Source organism: Notamacropus eugenii, chromosome 6 (assembly GCF_028372415.1).
Source record: "Notamacropus eugenii isolate mMacEug1 chromosome 6, mMacEug1.pri_v2, whole genome shotgun sequence".
Lineage (NCBI taxonomy): Eukaryota > Metazoa > Chordata > Mammalia > Diprotodontia > Macropodidae > Notamacropus > Notamacropus eugenii.
The window spans coordinates 353735716-353762877 of NC_092877.1; the positions used below are offsets into that span (position 1 = coordinate 353735716).

General features: G+C 39.6%; 1 protein-coding gene across 4 annotated transcripts in view; it reads right to left on the reverse strand.

Moving 5' to 3' along the window:
• Positions 1-16764: 16764 nt before the first annotated feature.
• The window catches only part of SKIL (SKI like proto-oncogene), a 30402-nt gene continuing 20004 nt past the window's right edge, over positions 16765-27162 (reverse strand). For all 4 annotated transcript variants that reach the window (XM_072618486.1, XM_072618487.1, XM_072618485.1 and 1 more), the window contains 5 exons: positions 24035-24132; positions 21104-21351; positions 20523-20764; positions 19957-20181; positions 16765-18584 (listed from right to left, as the gene is read on the reverse strand). In XM_072618486.1, the coding sequence (XP_072474587.1) occupies positions 18426-18584; positions 19957-20181; positions 20523-20764; positions 21104-21351; positions 24035-24132 (972 nt within the window). In that variant the 3' untranslated portion in view covers positions 16765-18425. The remainder of the gene's footprint in view (positions 18585-19956; positions 20182-20522; positions 20765-21103; positions 21352-24034; positions 24133-27162) is intronic.

Genomic DNA, 27162 nt, shown 5'->3' on the forward strand with positions numbered 1-27162 from the left:
TATTATCTGTACAACCTTCTCCGAGCCTCAGTTTCATTATTTATAAAATGAAGAGGTTGCGTCCATGAGTTCTAAGGATTTTTTTTCCAGCTCCTGAATCTATAATCACATGAACAGCAATATTCAAACTCTTCTTGTTCTATTGAAACCCAAATGGGACCAAGGAGTCCAGAGTTAACTGTTGGTTCACAGAAAATATGAGACATAAAGCCCAACACCAGGAATGATAAAGTCCAGTGTGGTGATTTGCAGCTCCAGAGCCCATATTTTTAAGGGATTCTTTGTGAAAATGGAAATGGGGCTTTAGAGACAACTAGTGGACTTTTAAAATCATTGCAGCCCTAGTGAAAAAAAACTCTGTTCTGTGTAAATCTTGAAGGATCTCTCTATTCACAAACCTCATTCTTACTAGCTTCACTAATTCAAGATGTGAAATAATTAGTCAAGGCTAGACTCCCTTTATTCTGCATATCTTTTCTTCTTTAAGTAAATTAAACATATGGAAACCTAGATTTGTTGTTGTTGTTGAGTTTGTCTAATTCTTTGTGACTCCTTATGGGGAGTTTTCTCAGCAAAGTTACTGGAATGGCTTGCCATTTCTTCTCCAGGTCATTTTACAGATAAGGAAACTGAGGCAGACAAGTGACTTGCCCAAGGTTATACAGCTAGTAAGGCAAACTCTTTGTAACACCTTTTGCGCAGTTTTCTCAGCAAAGATACTGGAATGATTTGCCACTTCCTTCTCCAGCTCATTTTACAGATAAGGACACTGAGGCAAACAGGTCACTTGTCCAGAGTTATACAGCTAACAAGTATCTGAGGCCACATTTGAATTCAGGTCTTCCTGAGTTCTATCCACCATACTACATAGCTGCTCCAAACCTGGGTTTACAAAAGGATCAGAGGTATTGATTTGCTTTACAAAGGATTGTTTAAATAGCCCCTTCATTTTACCAAAGAGGAAACAGAAGCCCCGGGAAGTTAAGTGACTTGCCAAAAGTCAGAGATAGAGCGCAGCAGGGGGCCGATTTGAACCTGTAATCTCTAACTCCAAAGCCTCTTCATAATTATCCATCAACCAATCAATCAATCAACAAGCTTTTTTCTTGGACACGTTACTCAACCTTTTAGTTTCAATTTCCTCACCTGTAAAGCAGGAACAGTGTTGCTTCTGCCTGTTTCATATGGTCGGAAGAACAGTGGTTTATTATGGTGCTTTACAAACATGAGCAAGCATTAGAAGATGAGAAAATGTTAAAAGATCATCAAGCCCCTTAAGCATCTCCCTTAGAGGGTCCCCTTTAATTTGTCTACATAAAATTAATTAATTATGTACCAATCTATTATATTTACCTTTCCAGGCTTATTTCACATGAATACTTTGAAGGACCTTCCATTCCAGTCAAATTGACTTGCTATTTGTTTCCCAGTTCTAAGGCTGCTGGAGTCAGTTTCTAAGTGCCTTTGAGCTGATTGTTAAATTTTTAGTGTGAGCCCTTATATCTTGAAAATCAGCAAACTCTATAAATTAGGCCTTGACTTATTGCTTTGCTAATTGTCTAGACTTAAGAAGTGTGGGAGAAAGTCTTAATAACACAGATTAAACTTCATGTGTCATAGGTACAATTTTTTTCCAGAGAGCCGATTATTAAACATTTACCACTACACTCACCTATCCATATCCCACTTACAAACTTTTGCACAGGTGACACCCACACCTGGAATGCACTCTTGCTCACTCTTTGTTCCTTCTAAATCACTTTTTATAATTACACATTTTCATTACCTTTAGTTTTGTGCTCACACACACACACACACACACACACAGAGTAGTCATTGATATGTATGCTTTTCTTCTGACTTTGTATCACTTCATGTGATTCCATATCTCCCTATAGTCTTCATCTTGGTCCTTTTAATAGGATCATAATTTTTTATTAATATGCCAAAATTTATTCAATCATTCATGGACTACTGACCATGTGCATTGTAAAAAACCTTTTTTATTTTTTAAAAAATAAACTATTAATATTTTCACATGGCTTTTTCTTTTTTCTTTTTCATAGTACAGTATTTCAAGTCCCAACAATGGAAGCGGAAGGTTACAAGTCAGAAAGCGTGCTTAGGTTTGTGATCTACAGTGTGATGCCAGATTGCCTCTGCCTCCTACAAAGATTATACATATCTGCATCTCTGAGGTCCTACCAACAATAAACTTGGGGGTGGAGTTGTCCTTTTTGCCCAAGCCCTGTCAGTTGTCCAGACTTCCACATTCATCTAAATAGACACTTTATAGAGTTTGTGCATCCGGGACAGATGATCAAGAAACCAAGTCAGGGTTGGAAAAGAGGAGAGTGACCAGGATTGCTTACAGAACATTGCAAAGCACTTTTACTGACCCCAAGCTTCTCATAAGAGCAAAGCCCCATCTTTTCAATGCAAACATGCCACTGTTAATACTGTATAGCAATGAGACCCAGGTCTGGAAGGGTCAGAAACGACTAAACAACACAAATGAGACCTGGAACCATGGTCTCTCAAGAACTCAAGATGAAAGTCTTACAACAGAAAAGCACATGGCAAAGGCCAAGCATGTGGGAGGCTTGAACAGGTTGGATCTGATAACCCACATGGAACTCCAAAAAGCAGAACCAAAATTAATGAACTGTACAGCAAAAAGGAAAGAAACATGACGAGAGTGAGGGATGACAGCCAGCCAGAGGACTCTGCTGGTACCCTGTGTGTGGAGAACTTTGAGAAGTACACAGCTGGGAACTCCACAGGCTGGGCAAGCACAAGTGGGTTGGTTCAATGCCACTGGAGAGAACACTGGAATCAGCAAGATCACAGAGCCATTTGAGCATTTTTGCCAAGTCAGTGGGTAGAATAATGACAGCTCACACTTCTATAGTGCTTACAAGATGCTCGGCAGTGCGCTAAGTCCTTGACAATTACTTCACTTGAGCCTTACAACAGCTCTGGAAGGGAAGGTTGCCTCTATTTGCAGTTCACAGAACCACAGAATTTCAGACTTGGAATGGACATTTAAAGTCCTTTCCTATCGGACTCCAACCTACCTTTCATCGTTATTAAACATTATTCTTCTTAACACACTTTAACTGCCTTCCTTCTGTTCCTCAGATTTGGCTACTTGCCATCTCTAAGCCTTGGTACCTTCTTTCTGGAAGGCAAACTTAGGCCTGGTGGCCCGACTTCTTAACCTTAAGAAAAATATCCCAATCATATCCAAATATAGCATAGACTGTCTCAGGAAGGACCAGCTTTCCCTTCGTCAGAGGACTTCATTTCTTTTAAGCATTCATATTTTAGGTTCCGTTCCAAATTCTCTCTCCCTCCAGCCCGTCTTTCCCCCATCAAGAAAGCAAGCAATATAATTTCCATTATACATGTAGAGTCATGCAAAACATGTCTCCATATTAATTAAGAAAGTGAAAAAGGCATACTTCCATTTGCACTTCGATTTCCTCAGTTTTCATTAGAGATCCTCGAGCAAAGATTGGATGACCAATTAATGTTTCTAATTTAATTTAGATGGTTTCTTTTTTATCCATTAAGTGTGTATATGTCCATATACAAGGATTCATATATATAAATATATTATGTATAAGAATATATTTTATGTAATATAAATAATTATGATCATGAATATTAATATTAAAATAGAATGTCAATATATTATGATATAATTATTAATATTAAAATAATTATATAACTTAGTTATATAATTATTTTGCTATATCTGCATAATAAAATATAATAATTATCTTAATATACATTATAGTATATTAGCTATACATGATTACAATGTTAACATATTCGATATATTTATATACACTTTATATATATATTTACCTAATGGATTAAAAAAACAGAATCATCTGAATTAAATTAGAAACATTAAATAGCTGATCATTCAATCTTTGAAGACTTCTAACGAAAACCAATGAACTCTAAGTGCAGTGTATATATAAGTATGTACAAATGTATATATATACTTACGTATGACATAGTTATATATCTTTATACATTATATGTGTATCTATATACCTAATAGATTAAAAAATCATCTGAATTAAATTAGAAACATTAAATCTTCTACTTCAACAAACTATGAGAAGCAAATTTTCTCCCTCTGTGTTGCATGACAATGGATATCAGTCCCTTTCACTTTTTTAGATGCAGGAGACTCACCAGTGTTAAATGAACAAGACACTTAGTGTTTGTTGCAGTTCCTTTACAGCTGGGCACGGTGCTCCAAATTAGGTTACCTATACTACCTGTAAACAAGACTAGCTGGAGTGAAAAGAAGCCTTCATCTGTAATCGTGCCATTTTCAGTCCTTTGGATTTTCATTTTAAGTGGAAAACTAACTTTATGAAAATCACTCAGGCAGCCACATTCTGGATCAGACAAGTGCTCCAAGAAAAAACACTGGAGCAGCTACCTGTGTAGATCATAAGTGTCAACATGAAATTTACAGCCCACCCAGCCCGAGCCTGATTAAAATGTAATTGGGAAATATCTAATAAAATGTTTCGAGGACTGTCCCCTCCCATGTAGCATGAGGGTGTCACTGTACAGCGCCAAGGGAGGCAGAATAGACTTTTCTAGCTTATTCTCCCCCCACTCTTCTCCATAGGAGACTTTGTTTCCTTTCAGGAAGGGAAGCAGGAAGCTGGTACGAGAGACTACTCTGCTCTCCTCAGAGAGGAGTTACCAGGCCAGAATTCTACCTCTTCCCTTAAATAGTTAGTCTAGAGGATGCAATCAGGTTCAGTTTTACTTCTGAGCACTCTTTAAATTATTGGGAATGGAGACCTCAAATCCAAGACTATTCCTTTCCCACCAAATGCCAGTTCCATAGTGAACACACATAGAGAATAGCGAAGAAACCTGTTTATCCAAATTGGTAGCAAAGCTGAAATCAGAGAAGGTATACATAGGAGAACACATACCAGACCATATGGAATGGAGGAGCCCTCTCTTTGGGAGCAAAGTAACTCAACTCAACCTAGAGAGAGGGTCCTAGATCTCACCCAAGAGAAAGCTTCCCAAGGTCTCTAGTGAAGCAAGAGGGAGATAAGAATATGACGGAGATTGCCAGCTCCTTCTATGTCTTCCCAGTCTTTTCCTTCAACACTGACATGGGGTTGACTTCTTCACCTTCCCTCTCGAAGCTGGAAGCAAGAAGCAACTCAAAGACAAGAAGACAAGATCTCTACTCCCTCCCACTCTTGCCCACTCTCCTCTGCCCTCACACAGATTCAGGGTATTGATTTCCACTGATGAGGATAGAGTCTCAAATCTTGGAATGAGAGCTACATAAAAATACAACACAGATAGTATTGCATTTTAAAACTAAGGCAATGTGCCATGGACATCGTTGTTGTGGATGTTCAATCATGTCTAACTCTTTATGACCCCACTAGGGATTTTCTTGGCAAAGATACTGGTGCTGTTTTCTTCTCCAGCTCATTTTACATATGAGGAAACTGAGGTAAAAAGAGTGAAATGACTTGCCCAGGATCATATCAATAAGTGTCTGAGGCTAGATTTGAACTTGGGTTTTCCTGACTCCAGACCCAATGCTCTATCCACTGAGCCAGCATATACTGCTGCCCCAGCATATACATTACTGACCCAGTTTCTATTTGAGGGAGACAGCACTGGTCTACAGTATGAATCTCTTAAAATAAACATAGCGGCCAAAAGTGCTGTGGAGGAAAGCTTCACCATCAGAGAACAGCTGGAATTCAGAAAGTTTCATGATCCAGAGGGTGGACAAACATATGCTTTAAAATGAGTAGAAACTAACTGCCCTGCTTCACCTCAAGCTGTAGACTGTGGCCACTTCAACAGCCAGGATGGTTTCAGTTTAAACCCCACAGAAGAAAGAGCTTTGTCATTAGAACTCGTCATCAAGTGTTTGGGTTACAAGGATAATCAGCCTTTACAGGAATGAGCTTGGCCACTGGAGGGCTCTCATTTTCCTGGGAATGCTAGAGAAACAAATAAAAATCAAGCTTAATGAAACCCATTTACACAAAGACCAAGCTACCTATGATTTAATGTTTCTGTAAATTAGCCTAGAAATTATTCTTCACTTGTTGTTGGGTAACAAAAATTTTTTAAGATATTACATTAAATAATTTTCCACACATCACGCTGTGACTGTCGTCATTAAGATGAGAGCATGGTATTTCTCTAATATGACTCCAAGTCATTAAAAAAAAACATGATCCTCAAAGCTAGGTTTTGCTTTTATGTGCCTATTCAACCTATTACTATGGGGATTTTTAAAATAATGAATTTAACCTACATAAAATGCCCACCACTGGAAAAGATTGCCCCAAAGGATCAATACAGAGTTTTCTACTATATTGACTTAAAAAGCACATGTGAAAATGAGATTTTACTGCACAACCATTTTAGTTTAGTCATTTTTATGAAATGAAATGTCATTTTTATGAAATGTAATATAATATACTTATATCACATGAGTATTGCTTGTATCATTTATATATTTTTCAACTGTTTCATACTTCATTTATAAGGAAAACAAAGAGGAACCTTGGCATATAACCTTGTTGCTTAGATTATTTCAGCCTTATGGTAAAATTATAGGAGATATGAGCAGGAATGACTGGATTTTGATCTGTATCATTGGAGGGAATATTCACATTGGTGAGATTACAGATCTATTGGAGTGCTTAATAGTATTTTTCAAAATATATAAAATAGAAAAAAAAATTACCTACTCCAGCCTCAGATATGTTTCATCCACCTGTGTAACTCTAAGAAAGTCACTTAGCCTCTTTTGCTTCAGTTTTGACTCTTTGTGATCCCCTTTGGGATTTTCTTGGCAAAGATACTGGAGTGGTTTGCCATTTCCTTCTCCGGCTCATTTTATTTTTTTTATTTTTTATTTTTTATTTAACTTTTAACATTTATTATCACACAATTTTGGGTTACAAATTTTCTCCCCTTTTATCCCCTCCCCCCCCCAAACCCAAGCTTTCTAATTGCCCCTGTGACCTATCTGCTCTCTCCTCTATCCTCCCTCCCTGCCCTTGTCTCCGTCTTCTCTTTTGTCCTGTAGGGCCCGATAGCTTTCTTGACCCCTTAACCTGTATTTCTTGTTACCCAGTGGTAAGAACATTACATTTGGTCCTAACACTTTGAGTTCCAACTTCTTTAGCTCCCTCCCTCTCCACCCCTTCCCTTTGGAAGGCAAGCAATTCAATATAGGCCAAATCTGTTTAGTTTTGCAAATGATTTCCATACTAGTTGTGTTGTATAGGACTAACTATATTTCCCTCCATCCTATCCTGTCCCCCATTACTTCTATTTTCTTATGGTCCTTTCCCTCCCCATGAGTGTCGACCTCGTATTGCATTCTCCTCCCCATGCCCTCCCCTCCATCCTCCCCCCGACCCTGCTTGTGCCCCTGTCCCCCACTCTCATGTATTATGAGATAGGTCTTCCTATCAAAATGAGTGTGCATTATATTCTTTCCTTTAGTGGAATGTGATGAGAGTAGACCTCATGTTTTTCTCTTGCCTCCCCTCTTTATCCCACCACTAATAAGTCTTTTGCTTGCCTCTTTTATGAGAGATAATTTGCCCCATATAACTTCTCCCTTTCTCCTCCCAATATTTCTCTCTCACTGCTTGATTTCATTTTTTTTTTAAGATATGATCCCATCCTCTTCAATTCACTCTGTGCACTCTGTGTCTATGTATGTGTGCGTGTGTGCATGTGTGTGTGTGTGTACTCCCACCCAGTACCCAGATACTGAAATGTTTCAAGAGTTACAAATATTGTCTTTCCATGTAGGAATGTAAACAGTTCAACTTTAGTAAGTCCCTTATGACTTCTCTTTGCTGTTCACCTTTTCATGGTTCTCTTCATTCTTGTGTTAGAAAGTCCAATTGTCTTTCCAGCTCTGGTCTTTTCATCAGGAAAATTTGAAAGTCCTCTATTTCATTGAAAGACCATTTTTTCTCCTGAAGTATTATACTCAGTTTTGCTGGGTAGGTGATTCTTGGCTTCAGTCCTAGTTCCTTTCACTTCTGGAATATCCTATTCCATTCCCTTCTATCCCTCAATGTAGAGGGTGCCAGATCTTGTGCTATCCTGATTGTATTTCCACAATACTTGAATTGTTTCTTTCTAGCTGCTTGCAATATTTTCTCTTTCACCTGGGAATTCTGGAATTTGGCCACAATGCTCTTAGGAGTTTCTCTTTTTGGATCTCTTTCATGCGGTGTTCTCCGGATTCCTTGAATATTTATTTTGCCTTCTGGTTCTAGAATCTCAGGGCAGTTTTCCTTGATAATTTCATGGAAGATGATGTCTAGGCTCTTCTTTTGATCATGGTTTTCAGGTAGTCCCAGAATTTTTACATTGTCTCTCCTGATTCTATTTTCCAGGTCAGTTGTTTTTCCAATAAGATATTTCACATTATCTTCCATTTTTTGAATCTGCGCGGTATGTTCTGAGATATCTGTCTTTCTCATAAAGTCCTTAGCGTCCATCTGTATCATTCCAGTTTTGAAAGATCTATTTTCTTCAGTGAGCTTTTGAATCTCCTTTTCCATTTGGTTAATTCTGCTTTTGAAAGCATTCTTCTCCTCATTGGCCCCTTGCACCTCCCTTGCCAGCTGAGTTAGGCTAGTTCTCAAGGTGCCAATTTCTTCAAGATTTTTTTGGTTCTCCTTTAGCAGGGAGTTGATCTGCTTTTCATGCTTCTCCCTCATCCCTCTCATTTCCCTTCCCAGTCTTTCCTCCACCTCTCTAACTTGATTTTCAAAATTCCTCTTGAGCTCTTCCATGGCCCGAGCCCATTGGGTGGGCTGGGACACAGAATCCTCGATTTCTGTGTCTTTGCCTGATGGCAAGCATTGTTCCTCCCCATCAGAAAGGAAGGGAGGAAGTGTCTTTTCTCCGATAAAGTACCCTTCAATAGTTTTATTTCTTTTCCCTTTTCTTGGCATTCTCCCCAACCAGTGACCTGACCTCTGAATGTTCTCCTCACACCCACCTCACCTCCTGGTCCTCCCAGCCAGCGTTTGGGGACTGAGATTCAAATGCTGCTTCCCGCCTTATGGTTTTTGGCGGGGGCAGGGCTGCTATTCAGTGTGAGAATTAAGTTCAGGTGGTCAGGGGCAGGGCCGCCTCTCTGGCTCAGTTCCCTCAGGGGGTTTATGCACAGACCTTCCACAATGGATCCAGGCTCCCGCCCGTTTGGGGAGCCCCTGTCTGTAGCCGCCTCTCAGCTTCTATCTCCTGGGGGGGCCCGAGCCATGGGGGCACCCCACTCCCCTCTCAACCCGCCAAAGAGACTCTCTCACTTACCCCCATCAGTCACCTGTTGGTGGGGGGGCTTGTGCCGCCGCTGGAGATCCCGTCCCCGTAGCCCTCTCGGATCTTTTCCTCACGGTGTCGTGGCCGAGGCAGGGCTGCCCTCTGCTCCCCATCCCAGCGCCCAGTCCACGGCGCGAAGGACCCCCCGCGAGAGGTTTGCAGGTCTCTCCGGAACAGAAATCTCCCTCGCTCCAACATTCCGTGGTTTCTGGGTGCAGAATTCGCCCTGGGTTGGTCCCCTCTAGCCGTTCTGTGGTTTGTGAGTTCGGAGCTATGTGTATGTGCGTCTTTCTACTTCGCCATCTTGGCTCCGCCCCCGGCTCATTTTACAGATGAGGAAACTGAGACAACCAGGGTTAAGTGACTTATCCAGAGTCACACAGTTAGTATCTGAGGCCAGATATGAATATATATACATATGATGTATATATGTGTATATTTTTAAAATTAGATTCACACAAGTTTAACTACTTAATTGTTCCACCAAAACCAATTAACATTTAAGTTTAAGTGACTTTAAAGATCTAAAGCCATTTCATCAGTCTGTCTTTACAGCAATGGTTCTCTGCATCATCTCTGTGAGAGTTCCCTTCTCCAATTCTTCCCAGAATCTGTGATCTTATCGAAGTAGATATTCCCTTTTTCTATGCCAACCTCAACCCATCCATTCCCTCTCTATGACCCTAGGAGAGTCAGTCAACAAGCATTTATTAAATTCCTACTATGCCCCAAGCATTGTACTCAAATACATCCTCCTGTAAATTCTCCTTGGGGGAAAGGAGGCTTACCCAACATACTAAGAGCCTTCCTCTCATTCTCCTGACATTGAATGGATACTAATGAAGAATATGGACTCTTTGTTGGTTCTTGTTCACTCTTTCTATTTCAGGGACCCAACTTCTTTCCCCAATGGAAAGATCTCTTGTAACAGCCTTCACACTGTTGCCTTTGTACAATTTTTGATTAGTGAAGTTGTAGCCTACTAACATCCACCATGCACCTCTCCATTGACTTCAAGTCTTGAAGGACTGGATTATTCCATGACTTGTATTCATTCAGTCTTTGCATGGGCTATCCCTTAAGCTTGGAGCACTTTCTTCATTTCTACCTTCTGGAAATTCGCCTTTCCTGGTTTCTGCTCCCTCACCCGAACTACTAGAACCATCCTCTCTGAGGTTATTTTCCATCTTCTTTCTATCTTGTATGCATATAATTACCCACAAGTTGTCTCCCACCCTCAAATGTAAGGTCTGTGAGGGCAGAAGCCTTTCTATGAATCTCAAGAGCTCCTCACAGTGCCTAGCACATGGTTAGCACTTTTCACAAATGCTTATTGACCAATTGACATCATTAGAAAAATATCAATAAACCTGGTCCTTGGTTTCATAGAAAAACTTGGAGCTATGAAGAGGTCAGTGCAATCTCCTGAAGGCAATATAGGCCATCTTCCCCAGGGCCTCTATGGGCTGGCCATCCAGGTACATACTTTAATCTGGACAGTAGGGATCCACTTGGTTTGTCCTATGTGATTATGACTCTTATTTAGGAGGCTCTGCAACAGTTCTTGGGTTTGATGTAGTCAACCCAATGTTATCCACAAACAGGAACACAAGCAGGGAGTGGGGCCTCACCACCTTCAGGCAATCTCAGTTCAGTTTGAACCCTGATCTTAACTTCCTTCATGAGAAGGGTAGACATCTTTGGGGAACACATCTTCTGATTTTATACCTTGATTGATATTAATAATCAGAATGTTGTGTCTGGGGATGGCAAACTTCCTGGCTGCTTCCTGCCATGTCCTTTTGGCACATTTGTCCATATTCCCAATACTAGGTTCCAGGGAAGGTGAAGCCTTGTCCTTCCAAATACCTCTCCCCCAGTACTTTGTACTAAAGAGTCTCATTTCTTAATTGCTTCCAAAATGTCACAGAGTCCCAAAAAATCCATTCAGCACAGTATTTATGAAACTCTGACTACCATGGCACACCCAGGGGATGTGTAAATATCACACACACACACACACACACACACACACACACACACTCTGCCCCCAGGGTTACTCTAAAGGAGATTAGGGGATATCTAGGCTTTAGCATTGGCTTGGTGTCCACCTGATTGAAGCGTATGGGTCCCCTGCACCTCAGTTTCATTTAACCACTTAACTATCAGATTAGCTTTTATGAGGAAATATTTAGTTCAAAAGATATGATCACAAACATACTAACTTATTCTCCAACACATAGGCCTTTATGGCCCCCACACCTCACCACCTCAGTTTCTAGAGAGGGGAAGGGAATTAAGGTCCATCCCTTAACTTGGTTCCTATATAGCATAGTCACCAAGTCCAAGAGATCCCTTGGGCTCAAGTCCCAGGTCCCTTGGCTTCTCAGACCCTCCTTACTAAGCTAGCTGGCTGCAACATTTGCCTGGAATCCCAGCTCCAAGCACCATGCTCAAACTCCCAGATTCAGTGAGGACTGCCGCCCATACCTGGACCTGAAGATAAAATCAAACAGAAGAAACATCCACCCATCTCTCAGAGCTAGAAGTTAAAAGGAGAGAAGAGGGGAGAGCCCTCTCTATGATCTTCACCCTCTGGACATAGCAGGAAAGACCTGACAGGAAAGAGAGGGAGATTTTTCCTGTCTCATAGTTTTAAAGATGCTGCCCATCAAGGGGAGTTACTCCCAGGCATGTGGTAGGGGAACACAGAGAATCAGGGTGCTTCTAAGTTAGGTGTTGTAGGCATGTTCCAAGGACCCATTGCACAGTCTCAAGAAATGAAGTCTTTAGGGAGGGCTCAAGCTTTCCACAACTGGCAGACCTGGAATTCACAATCATCCTCAAATAAAGCTATGCAAATTGAACAAACAAATTATTTTATAAAGTTTAAAACTAGCCTGTCCTAGCAAGCAAATAAAATGGAATGGGAACAAAACACCACCTAACAAAGTAAAAAACAGAAAAAACCGACCTTCGTCTCTAAGGATATTCTAGTTCCAGAGAAGCTCCCAGAAGACTACTTGGGCATCTCCCCAGAGGGATAAGGAGGCTGGCTTTAACTAAAAGTTACCCTCTCACCCTCATGGGAGAAACCAAACTTTTCCTGGATGAAAATTCTTCCCTTCAGCTCATAGGATGATCTAATTGGAAGTCTGAACAAAATCTTTCCAGTTGTCTCTTCAACACACAGAATGGATGGGAAAACAGGGACTGGACCTGTGATTTCATTACTATAAGAAACTTCTATATAAGAATACTTCCTTCTCCAATGCAGGTTGGCACCTTCTCTGAAATGTATGGTCCATTTCCTAGAGAACTTAAGTGATTGTCCCAAGATGACACAGCTGTGTCAAGATGACTTGAATTCAGAGATTCCTGACTCAAAATTCAGTGCCCTAATCTCTATGCCACCTACCTGTACACTGATGAAAAGAATCCTAAAACACAACAGAACACTGAATAACTGTAATGACCAATCTTGGCCTAGGAGAAGATGGGGGAATGCATCTCTTTGCTTTGGTAGGAACGTGTACAGTAGGGAGTACAGATGCACAATGTTACTTACACCATGACCCCATGCCCACAAGTTTCACTTAACTGTTTTGGTTAGGACAGTGGGTTTATAGACTGAAAAAGAGGAGTAAGGGCAGGACAGAATGGACCCAGAAACAGAAAAACAGGAGGCATTTTTTAAAAGCCAAGGTCAGTTCTTACCTAAGTTTAGAAATCTACCTGATAGGAAAGTCAAACTAGGGTCTATTAATTACAGCACCAGCAAGGAAGAAACTGAGTCAAAAACCGCTCAATTAAAACAATGGAATGAAACTCCGCATTCCTCTTATTGTAATAATGGAGATGCTCAAGTGTCCCTCATCCATTCTTACATAGCATTTTCATGTATTTCCATCATAATTTGTATCATATTTGTCTATACGGACATCTTACTTGCTATTACCAAGCTTGTAATCAGAGACTCTGTTAGGGTGGGGACCATGTTTTATTTACAGAATAATGACCCAGAATAGCATCAGTTCTCCCCAGGGTGAAAAGCAAGAAAGAAGCCTTCCTTATGACGAATTCAGTTCGAGAACTGAGTAGGGATGGGAACACATAACCCTAGCTGCAAAGGAAGTGTCGTGGAGATTCCAGGCCATCCTAAAGAGGCCAGACCAAAGAGAAGCTACAGCTTTCAATTTCAGATTATTTTTGTTTACTAGGCGTTGAATTCAGTTGTTCCTACAGACTCAAGGAGTAGATGATGTTAGGACTCTCCTCCCCCATCTCTAAATTTTTTTACCTAGTGACTCACTCTGCCCTCACTTAAACTAGGGTTCCAATTACCTGTCTATTTATTTATATGCATCTTCCTCTGTGCCTGGCCCAGAACATCATATGCAATAAGCACTAAATGTTTACTGACCAAAGAAATGAATAGATGGTAGGGGTTTTCTGTGGAGAAATGCTTACCTTCTGCAGTCAAAATGTTAATGACAAAATAGAAGATAAAACATACTGGGAAACTACTTACAAGTTTTGTATGATAATTATATAATACTGAAATGCTAAATAAGTACACTTTTTTTAAAGTATAAAGGGACTCAATGTAAATTTAAAGGCACAAGGAAGTTGTTTACACACATGACCTTTTTGATTCAATTTATCATTACAATTCTTTATTTGGAACTGAATCCAGTCTATACAAGATATTTACAAGACATGAAAATGGAAGAGGGGAAAAGCACAAAATACAATTGAGGTATAAGCTAAGAGCACAGTAAGTCATGTTTCAATAAATAGAATTCAAAATTTGTAAACTAGGTGACCAGATAGATGCATCTTGGTTTTGCTAAAACCACATATAATATCGTTTAATTTCATGTGAGGTAGAGGACAGCTTGTGCCACATGATGCAACCGCAGCAACTTTCAACTTCAAACTGCACGTCATCGGCAGTCAGCTTACATTGTTGAACGTACAGATCGTAATTCCAAAGTTTTCCTTTTTTCTTTTGCTACAGTTTCAGAAAAGGTATTTCACTTGTTGTTTTCAGAGATTATTTGAAATACCTTGGTGTAAATGACTGTTGTGGATAAACAAATACTTCTAACTTCATGGATTAAAACAAATATGTATGTATAATATATATGGAAATATATACGTATATTCATGTATATTACTGACAGACTGTAAAACCACAAAAGCAACCCAATGACAGCAAATTCTTTTAGACAGAACTTTTATGTTGACTAGAACTATTTTAAGTACACTGTGCTTTCCTTATTTTCAAGTGAGGTATCTTTAGTGAGAAAAATATTTGAACTATTTCTTTTCTACTAAACTAACCTTCAGTGTGTTGTTGTCTTCTTGGACTTAATGGAAAAATTTGTCCATGTTGTAAATTTGAGGATTTTCTAACTCAGTAATCCTGCATATGTTTAAGTTCTAAATGACTTAAGAAACATATTATAAAATGCATCATTATTTCAAATTTAAATTTTTATCCTCCCCCCCAAGATCCTAAATCCTTAAAAAAGCTGAGTCTTCCTTTAATTTAGATGCAATAAATAAATATATCAAATATAAAATATTCAAATATATGTTTCTTCTCATAATGGAGATGCTTGCATGTCTCTTCCTACAAATACAATGAAAACTTTTTTTAAGCTTTAAAAGTTTACTCAGTCCCACAACGTTTACAATACAACAGTTGAGAAGACCTTGTCAGTCTGAGCACAAAATTGGATATACTCTAGAAGCATAGTAGTCCATTAGGAAAACGAAAATGTGCTCCAATGGTCCATCATGTGGATTACATGGCTCAAGGGTAGAGAAAATGGAAAAGCCTTAGCATCTTTCATGAAGAATCAAAACAAACTCTCTAAGTAAGAAGGGAATTTGAGAAAGCTGATCAAAAATGATTTCAGCACCAGATTTTCTCTAGAGAAATATACTGAGCAATTTCCTATTATTTTCAGGGGCCATCATCATCATCGCTCTTCCCAAGTTGAAACCAAAGATGTCTACACATGAATGGTTGATTCATCAGACTTCTAAACTGGGTGGCTAGCCAGCAGATGGCACTATCCATCCCTCCACAACACTGCCTTCAGTAACTGCATTATGATCGTTTAATATATACAAATGATTGGACACATCTAGGTTGTTCATATAGTAAATGTTATAAAATGAGCTCAAGAGTTGGAAAAACATTCTCTCACTCCCATGGAACTTAAGCTAAGAAGAATGCTTTACAAAAATTAAAGCATGGCTTCATCAATAACATTTTTAACTAAAAAAATTTTTGAGTGATACATGGCTGTACTTAGGAATCCAACAGGGTTGAGAGCCTCCAAGGAGATAGGAATTTGCTAATTTGCTTTCAGAAATTTGGTCAATTTTCCATAGAATACAATCACTCAGCAAATTAACCAAATTATTGCCCTGTAGAGAAAATGTCATGTTATTGCTTCCTCCCCTCCAAAAGTTTTTTTAAAAAAAGTTCTCTAAAGTAGCCTTTTTCTCATTGGATGTTTTTGATGCAGTTCTAAAAAGTTTTTTTCTAAAACAATGATATTAAGAGAGGCTGGGGGAAATATCTGCCTGCCTAAACAACGGCACACAAATTACCACCCAAACTTCCTACCAACAAAGGACAAGAAAAAGGTTCTTGTTAAGATCAAGCTCGTGTTGGGAATGCTTCTTATGTCTTAGTTTGGCTTTGTTTTTTTAACTCAGAGGTTTCTATAAACATTTATTCAAAATTTCTGCACGTACTCAAGTTATATAGGGTATATAATAAAACTAGTCATCTCAACTCTTGGAAATCAGAGGAAGAGCTCAGTGTAAAAGTATATAAGCATGTGTACTATATACAATTTAATTTAAAAAATCTTTTTGTAATGAATTCAGGCTGAGACATGACACAGTACTGTATCATCTGTATAAAATTAAGCCTTTATAGTATATGGGAGCTGTTCATTATATGAAGGACTTGAAATAAATACTTCTTTGCTCACTGTTAAATTAAAAGATAATTTTAAAGGGGTTGAAAATTTTAAAAGTAAAAGAAATTTACAAAGATTAAATAACTTCTTACTGAATTTTAGGTTGACAGTTAACTGAGCCTACCATTTAATATAACTAAGAAAAAAAATGTTTGGAGTGATGATGAGAAAAAGGAAGCCTCCTCCATATGTGAAGAGGTGGAGAGTAACAGTGTGACTATCCAGTAATTTACAAGCATTAATTGACAATTAGAATACAAGATCATAAACATCTCTGTGCTTTTCTCTCAACTGGATGGGGCTGGTCCTGTCTATGTTTATGAATGTTAACTTAGTAAAACTCCAATGAATGCACAAAAACCACATCAGATTTGTTTAAATTGATTCTTTGTTCATTTGAGGGGTACAAATTATTTTAGAGCACATAAATATCATGTAGAGTGAATCACAAAATGAATTCTTGAAAGTACTAAACAAGCGGCTTAAACCTTTTGCATCACTACAAAGTGCCTAATTTTCATCCATCCTGAAAGTAGGATTTGGTAATCTGTATACAAAAAGAAAAGTCCAACCATATATCTATATGTGTAAGTGGTTTCAGCTAAAGTTATCAAACAGGAACTTCTGAGAGATTCTCCAAAGCTTAGAGATCACGGAAAATATTTCCAATGAATGGCGGCTTCAGTGTATGTCACAAAAACACTTGAATGCTACTATTTCAGCTCTTTTAAATAAATGGATAATTAATGTGAAATCTGGCATTAAAGAATGACAGACCTATCTGTGCAAAAAAAAAAAAGTGCAAGTTTACTTCCCCACGTGGAATTCCTGTCTTGCTTCTGAAAACTGTCTGAAAATCAGCAGATATCTGGATTTTTCCATGCATTAATTTATGGTGCATTAATATCTAATGGCTGCAAATTCCTGATTTTTAAATGTTAAAGAGCTAAATGAACGTGGTCCATTTGCAGAGATTTTGGTAAGATTTACCTTGACATTTCAATATACAAAAATTCTAAGTGACTTTCAAAGTGTTTCATATTTTACAACTCAAAGAAAAACAAGCTCACAATATAAACATTAGTCTGACCCCTACCTACATAAAAAACTGTACAGGAAAGAAGTGACTAGATACCAAAGCAGCTGATCTACATTAATGATAACACAACCAGTTCCCTCCCTCCCCCATCCCCAAGAATTAATATTTTCATGTCACTCTTTGGACAAATAATTAACAGCTCAGGGATTCTAAAGAGTAAGTCACAATTATTACTTTTAGTTAAATGTCCTGTTGCTGCCTGAAAAAAAAATAGCCTCATACAAGCACATTTAAACAGAGAAAAGAAAAACAAACCCCCAACATGTCAACCATTCCTCTTTCGTAGCAGCAGAGAATAAGGAATCTCCCCCACCCCAACCCCGGCTGTTGTTCGTGGAAATTCATTCCACAGTCACGAAAGAATGAGAAGCGTAATGTTCTCTATGGAGCCATGAATCCACAAGAGCAACTTACCAAGAAAATAGTGTCCATTTTAACACTCAGAAAAGATGGAGTTTGGATGTCTCCCTTGATTTAATATTGAAGTATGAAGACACCAAAAATGTCATAGAAAGTGTTTCCAAAAGCAAGTGTGAAACATGGGTAACAACAAAATAGACCACAGGGTATTTCCCATCATACAACGCTGCTTTAGAAAGATACACAACAGTCGTTTGCATTAGAAATAGAGACAGACACCTATTTTAAAACATACAGTTTCATTGTTACTAGCTGTTTAAGATTTTTAAAAAACACTAGTACAAAGAAACAGATTTTCATTCATTTGGAAAATCTAAAAATTTGAATATTATATATATATATGTATATATATATATATATATATATATATATATATATATGGATCTCATCTCTTCATTTTCTCTGTAAACTCCAAATCAAGAGAATGCCTCGTTGTTCTTCACAGACAAGCGGCTCACAGTTTCAATCCAAAGCTCCACTGGGGGAGTGTAGGGGAGTTCTCCGGGCCATCTCTACTCCTTAACAGTCTTGGAAGATTTCACAATCTGATGCTTCAACTCCTTTATCATCATCTCCAGCTTTTGCCTGGCTTCTCGCTCCTGTCGGAGTTCATCCTGAAGCTCTTGTCTGTCTGCTTCAGCATGATCCAGTCTCTGGCGCAGCTCAGCCAACTGCATATTCAAAAAAGATTTAAGATAAGATTTTTATAAATGTTACTCCACCTAATGATGAACCATTGGAAATCACCAGACATGGAAATATCACACAGTCCCTCAACTAGCATTACTTGGCAAATTGAAAACATGCTGAGTCAGGCCACATTAACAAGGAGCCATTAACTCCTCTGGTACAGTGCTGTATGTTAAAAACAACTGGCCCAAAAACGTCCTGGTGGAATTTAGTTACAATGTGTCCAAAAAGTGACATTTATCAGAGTAACCTTAGGTGGCATATGCCTTGATTTTCAATTTGATATTTGATAGAAGATACAAAGGAACAGGACTCCGCAAAACAGACCCAGGAGAAAAGGACATGGTTTACTTAAAATTCAGCAGTACAGGAGAGACCCAAATGATTTCACAGATATTCCCCATCAGGTACAGCATCAGTGACACATATTATATTTCAATTGGGGGGAGATGAAAGAGGGGAGGCTATGGGCCAATGTAGCTTTTAATTTGTCAACTGTGTAATATGTGGTCCTCAGAATACGGGTCCATGGCCTGAGAAAGCAATTATTCACACAGCTCAGACCAAGAAAAAAGTGTCTAATACCCATGACTTCTCGGTCCAGCCTAGCTAGAAAGTGGCAAGTTCTAGGGCAGGGAGGGGAGGGTGGCATCCAGATCTGCTATTGCAGCCCAAACCCTCCAGGAAAGCATTCAGTTGGTAGAAGGATGAAAGAAGGTGAGAAGAGGCCCACCCACTTCTGGAGAGAGGCGGGGACTGGGTTTCAGTGCAGAGATCTCCAGGGAAAGAATGAGAGAGGTGCCAAGATACCAAAATCCCTCTGTCTGACAACTGTGTGTGTGTGCGTGTGTGTGTTAAAGACCTGTTGGGTTGCTTTCATTACAATATTCCAATATCCTGATTTGGGGAAGAGGGAACAGATGATTTTAAACATAGTCATCTTAGTTGTAGGATTCAAATCTTCAGTACTTTAATCAGGTGATTAAGAGGGGAAACAAAAATCATGAGCTTCGTAAATCTAAATGATGCTCTCACAGGCCCACACTGAAACACTGGTTTGATACACACACACACACACACACACACGTATGTATGTGTGTGTATGTACGAATATGTACATATGTATATATATGTTCTCTAAGAGGGCAGAGACAATAAAGAAAAAAGCAGCATTAAATATCTACTGATCTACAGAATTATCTTTTTTAAATTTTCTAGCCCCAAACCACCAGTCTTCTCTCCCCTCCTGCCACCCCCAGTTTACTCTACACTTGTACCTTCCCCTCTGGTGGGAAGCTGTGTCTGGGTGCCCATGGCCTTCTCCTCAGCTGATCTCACAGCCTCTGTTCTTACCTGGGCAGCGTACTCAGCCTCCTTGTCTTTTTCTAAGGTTGAGTCACAGCTGCACTTCTGCTTCATCACTTGCTCCAGTTTCTTCTCCAAGTCCCTCTGTTCAATGTAGAATTCTTCCATCCTCTGAGCATGCTCAGTCTGTAAAGACTCCAGCTCTTTTTGTAAATTCTGCTGTTCTTCCGTGAGTTCCTTCATGGCTTTTGAACTGCTCAGCATTTCCACTTCCTACAAAACAAATGATCAGAAAGAAATTTTTACTGTACTTTTCTCCAGTTAAAATTTTCAACTCAGAAAACAGAACCATTCAGCCATTATTGCTAGCAAGGATACTATAGCAAGGATATATGAATATAGGCTTTTTAAACTCCTGCCTAAGTTGGCATTTTCACTGCCAAATTTCTAAATGTTTGTAATTCTGAAAAGAGCTTCAAATAAAACATGGACCATCTGTGTATAATTTATAATAGTTTCTAGGCAACATTAACTTAATTTTTCATGTTAAGGCAAACATAACACACAAAAAAAATATTTTTCACTAAATGGATAATTATTTGAACAAGTCTTACCATCTGAAGCTGCTGCTTTTTCTGTAGGATAGAATTCAATTTTTCTTGCTTTTTGACATAGGTTCTCATCACTTCCTCCATGATTTTCCCTTTGTCATCCTCACAACTGATATCCTTGATAATCGATGGCCATGGAGTTGGTGCCTCTTGGCCCCTTTGCACCTTGCTGGTTTCTGGGTCTGTACTACAAGCCTTGGGCTCCAACTTCCTTTTATTTGTAGAACTGGTTGACATGGATGAATCTTTAAGGGAAAAAAAAGGAGGCAATTAAATAACTGAAAACTATTTTGCTTAAAATATGAACAGTAGAGTAAAAACTATGAGTAACTGACTGAATAAAATGCATTTACATGTAGGAGTTACATAATAGCATGTCCCTAATTATTATTTAAGTATTTTGAATACAAAAATCTTATCTTTAAAAAAAAAATCTGATTATTTTTAAAGGGCGGGAGTATGCTCAGGGAGATGATGCAACACACATATATTTTGGAAAATTTCAATTAAAACATGATTAAAGCAAAATCCTTGAGTCATCTTGCAAAGTCTTTGGTGACAACTAGTCTCACGAGTGTGCTCACCCAGACGGCTGCCAAGTTCTTGACTGGATTTCAGATCTATCTTCTCTTGCTCCTCAAGGGAAAGCTCTGGGTAAGAGGCGACTTTGCGAGATTCGTTGCTGGCATAAGACTTCTCAGGCAGCCCTGGCAGAGACTTGTTCCCTTCTACCATTTTGGCCCCTGCTTTTGAGACCTCTTTACATGGTGACAGGGCGGACGTGAGCGACACATTCGGAGCAACCACTTTATCACACATATACAGGTAGTAGCTGAGGAGACACAATGGGAAAAAAATCAGTTTTAATGTTTATCTCTACAAGTAAAGTGAAAATCGACAATTTTCTATTTTTTTACTCAAAATGTCTACAAAGACACAAGATAAATAATAAAAGGAAACAAACTCCAAAAAGGGACAAGAGTGTGCACTAAATCTAAGTAAGGGAATAAGATTATCCACCAAAGGGGCCCATGTCACTGCACATGAAGCCTAGCGGTCAAAAAAAAAAAAGGAAGACTAGAAGTCCAAACGCATCTCCTTTTGCACCTTTTTTGCAAGCACAGAAGTGGGAAAATCATTGCCTTCAGCTCTCCCCTAAAGCACTAGGGCTGAGCACAGAAAGGGTACACACACACACACACACACACACACACACACACACACGCAGCACTAAGGTAGGGGAGGTTGTCCCAGGACAGAGCAGACACTTCTGGCTTCTTTTGAGGCCTATTTTTATCCCCAGAGTTGCCCCAACGCCACAGGGAACCCGTGCTCAGTTCCTGTGTGACTACTGTCTGGTTCAAGCACCACGCTGTATGGATACAAGCCAGGTCTCTCTGCATGCCTCCCCAGGGTCCTGATTTCCTGGGGCTTCTGGCAACACCAGAGGGCCAAGTGGAATCTGACCTCAGTCCAGCTATGGGCACGTCCACAAGTCCATGTACACAGAAAGGGCAAAGCCCAAAATACAAGATGCCTTTAAAATGATCCCACAAAACAATCTTTCCTAAATATTTCAGTACTTGCATGACAACACATAAAGCTTATAAACAATTAAAGGTTATGGACAGGCCCACGGTGGGCATGTAATATTGGACTGGCCATGTAGCAAAATCTAGGGATAACTGGCAGGGAACCTATGTACTCTGTACACACTCTGACATTGATGTCCAAGCACCACTGGAGACCCTGGGTATACCCCTGTGGAGGAGCCAGAGGACATAGGCTTCACCCCAAGTAAGAAAGCATAGCAAGGTTGTAAGCTCCACCACCAGAGGGAGGGAGATGGGATCTGCACTGATGGGATCACAAGGCCATTGAGTTACAGTAGTAGTTAGTGAGGCTGTACGCTGACCTGATGCTGCTTTGTAGGCTAATTAATTAACAGGCTTATGGGATAAGTTAATGAACATGAATAAACCAAATTATAATTACAATTGACTTATCAAATTAACAGTGCTAAATTATAGAACAAAGGAACTTTGTCACTGTGGCATAAAGAGGCAGTCTATGAAAGACATTCAATGCAGCAAATGCAGCCCCTCCTCCCAATTGCCTTTAACCCCATCCCTTGGATTCCTGGTCGTCTAGCCCCTTGCTTCCCCTGTTCTTTTGATCACCTCTCTCTGACTCCCCAGTCCTGGTACTCCCCCAGCCTGGCTAAGGACCAGCAGGTTTAATTCAATGCCCAAAGGCCCTCTTACAGCTCCACTCTCTCCCAGGACTCAAATCAAGTTCATCTTTCTTCCCTAAACTTCTCCTGCCTTCACTCTGTCCCTGGCTTCCCCACTCAGCCAGCTTCCTAGGTTCAAAGATGTCTTTTCTCCACTCTCCTGTTCTTCAAACCATGCTTTAAACTGAAGCTAGACTCATCATGTGCAGAGATCCAGGCATTTCAGGGGACTGCTCATAACCTTGAATGGCTCCCTCTTGTCTGCTGACCACAGCACTGATGGCCTGCCCGCCATGATCTGGTACCACCTTCTCTTGAAAGCCATCTTTCATGCTACTTGCTTTCAACAGTCTATGCTTTAGCTAAACTGGACAAGTCATACACTGTGTATTCCTCCCTTTCCCCACATTGTTCCTCTGTCTAGAACATCTATCCCTCTCCATGCTCAATCTGTACCCATTATCCAGTCTGCCACTGAAGACCAAGCTCAGGCTATCTCCTCTAGGTAGATTATACTCCATAAATGACCTTTTGTTCCTCCATATACATACACTGCTGACCCCTGCCTGACACATTCATGTACTATTCTACATTAGTTATTTGTGTATTTCCTATCTTCCTATTGATGGCTGAGCCACATTAGAAAAGAAATTTTCTTATTTAAACGTTATATCCCCCCAGAGGGCAGCAGGGGGCTTTACCCTAATGAATTCAAGCTCGAGGCATCGAGAGCAAGGCAGTGGCTCTCTTCATTTCCAGACTTGGTGAACCCATATTACCCAAGAAAAAAACTGAGCAAGAGAAAATGAAGTTACAAATCTTAGATGTTCTCACTGAAAAGATGCAAAATTCTTATGTCAATCTGAAGTTCTTAAGAAAGCTCCTATGTATTAAAGCAAACATTTGAAAGGTAATCTTAGAGGAGAAGCAATTTACATACTTCTAAAAACGACACATTTAGAAAAAAGCCCACACTGATGGACTCTCCCTCTAGGTCTGCAAATGTTCAACAGGACTCAACAGAATGGAAAACTAAAATACCCATTTCCATTCTCAAGCTTTCCTGTACCTCTAGGCACATTTACTACAGAACAGGATTACACAAGTTATAACTTTATCATATTAACAAACACAAACCAAAATATGTCTACTCAAAATGCCCTTTTTCAAAAATATCAGTTTTGGATTTTTAAAGTCAACTAAATAAATAACTAAAGAACAACTAAAGAAAGTTTTTGAATAACTAAAGAAAGGAGAATTTAAAAGAAAGATGGCTGCTTACCTGGGATGGATGAATGAAGGAGGCTGAGAAACAGAGTCACCTTCTTGTTTTATAACTGGATACCATGATGGCATTTCCAGCCCTGGGGGTGTATCTGCCTGCAAAGAAGGAAGGAGACATCCCCAATTGATAAATGGTCAAAGGATATGAACAGGCAGTTTTCAAAAGAAGAAATTAAAGATATCTACAGTCACATGAAAAAATGCTCTAAATCACTATTGATTAGAGAGATGCAAATCTAAATAACTCTGAGGTACCACATCACACCTATCAGATTGGTAAACAAGACAGAACAGAAAGATGATAAATGTTGGAGAAGATGTGGGAGAGTTGGAATATTAACGCATTGTTGGTGGAGCTGTGAGCTGATCCAACCATTCTGGAGAGCAATTTGGAACTATGCCCAAAGGGCTACAAAAATATGCATACCCTTTGACCCAGCAATATCACTTCTAGGACTGTATCCCCAAGAGATCATAAAAATGGGAAAGGGGCCCACATGTACAAAAATATTTATAGCAGCACTCTTTGTGGTGGCCAAAAACTGGAAATCAAGGGGATGCCCATCAATTGGGGAATGGCTGAATAAATTATGGTATATGAATGTAATGGAATATTATTGTGCTATAAGAAATGATGAACAGGAAAACTTCAGAGAGGCCTGGCAAGACTTATATGATCTGATGCTGAGTGAAAGGAGTAGAACCAGGAGAACTTTGTACACAGTAAAGTGTGGACGAGAGTTTTTTCTGGTAGACCTGGAACTTCGTTGCAATGCAAGAACTTAAAAAAATTCCCAATGGTCTTTTAAGGCAAAATGCCTTCCATATTCAGAGAAAGAACTATGGAATTCAATCACAGACTGTAGCAGATCATTTTCTTTTGTATTACATTTTAGTTTGTTATATGATTTCTCCCATTCATTTTAATTCTTCTTCACAGTATAACTGTAGTGAAAATGTATTTAATAGGCATGTGTGTGTAGAACCTATATAAAATTGTGTGCTATCTCAGGGAGGCAGGGGATAGGATGGGGAAGGGAGGGTGAAAAAAATCTAAGCTATATGGTAGAGATTGTAGAACACTGAAAATAAATAAAATTAATTTTAAAAAATTTTAAAAAGAAGGAAGAAGTGTTATTCAAAACTCATCTTCAAATATATCAGTTCTTCCTAAATGAAAAATATATGCGATAATGTAGTTTCACCAAGCATACAAATACAACTACTCATAAGTCAACAACAGAATTTTTTCAACTTCGAGGATTCATGAATCACCAAAGAGCATTTCCAAGTACAGAACCCCCTACACTTACAACATTCCCGTTCCACTTTATCCTGGCAGCTAGAGTACTCCCCTATCATGCTAAAAGTGCTCATTTCTAACAAACTAACCAGCGCTCCACACTATTTAGACAGAGGCCGAAAGCAAGACCATTTTGTCCTTCTGATAGGACAGCAACTACTAAGAGGGGCCACCCATCAGCAGAGCAACTCCTCCCTTCAACAGCTAGGACAGACAAATCAGCAAGTTTTTATCCCTAAGCAGCACTCAAAGGTGTTAGGAAGGGGGAAAGAAGCAAAGGGAAAAGAGCTATCACTGCTGGGGTGGGGGCTGGTATTCCCTTTACAAACATGATATTTATCTATTAGAGCAATTACTGTATCCTTAAGGGGGAAAAAAACAGGCACAGATGATGGAGGAAGAGAAAAATAGGAGGTGGGAATGGATGGGAAAGAGAGGCAAATCAGATGGGATGAGGGCAACAGAGAGGATCTAAGGAAGGACAAGAGAAGAGGGAAAATATCAAAGTGCTTCCCATTTGCCAACCACATAGCACCAAGGAGAATGGACACCCAGCCATCTTTGGCCATGCCTGGGAAAGACATACTGAATTACAAGACTAGACAGAAAGGTTTGGCCTTGTACTTTCTCAGCTATTCCTGCTAACAGTATACAGTATGAAATTCTGCCACCTGGTTTTCAAAACAAACTATAGTTAAAGTGCTAGAAATCTTAATAAAATCACAGAGCCTAATAGAAGTAGAAAGGACATCAGGAGATATACTGTGATCCCTCTAGACCAGAACATGCTGAGTCCCTTCCTATGACCCACTCTCCAGGCACAGAAATCGCCCCTCCCCCAGCCTCCCCAGACACCCAGGTCCTAAAGCTTCTCTTTATAGACAACCCAAATCCCTCTGCTTTAACTTGAGTTCTTTTCCTCCTTCTTGGTTCTCGCAATAAAAAAATCCTCACTATATTTAATCACAGCAAGCAAGTCACCCTCAGATCCATTTGTTTCTAGACTGAACACCACCAATAAAAACTTTTTTTAGGACCTACTGTTCGTTCTTCTCCATTTGATCACTTTAACTGCTCCTTTTTGAGACCCTCTCTACTTTGCTCCAACATTTTTTTTTATAGTTGTTACAAAACTGATCAAAAAACCCTGAAAGATTATTATCTCTAACCCATGAAACAGATTTTTAAATTAAACTATTGTCAGAACATCTTCTTTATCCCTCCAAGGAAATCTGTACCCAACCTTGCTCACAAAACAATCACGACACATCCTATGAGAGCATGATGCCAGACTGGAATGTGGCCAGTTTCCCTGCTCAGGGACCTTATTGCCCACTCTACAGTGGATGGCAAAACTCTGGAGCTGCTGACCTCTTCACCCCCACCCCCATCAGCAGGAGATGTCCTGGGAAGAGAGAAGCCATCTGCTGAGAGCTCCCTCCCTTCTTCTGTCTCCTCCTCTCTCCCATTACCTTCCTGGCCATGACTAGTACTTTCAACCTTGACGTCCCAGCTCCTCCAGAAGTGAACTCTGGGATCATTTCCACCCAGCAAGGCTTCTCTCTCCCTGCCATCCCATCAGGCTGCCATCCTAGATCCCTCTTCTTTCATTGTAAACTTACTGCCTCACCACCTACTTACTTCTAAAGCCTCAAAGCCTGGCCTTTGACCCCAGAAAGGACTAAAACAGTTCTTCCTTCAGCCCACCCCCTCCACTTCCATGACACACACAGCTCTCTCTGCATTCTCCTCTTATCTGGTTTTTAATACCTCAGGCTCCTCTGCTGAGTCATCATTAAACTTGGATTCCCATATATTTCCCT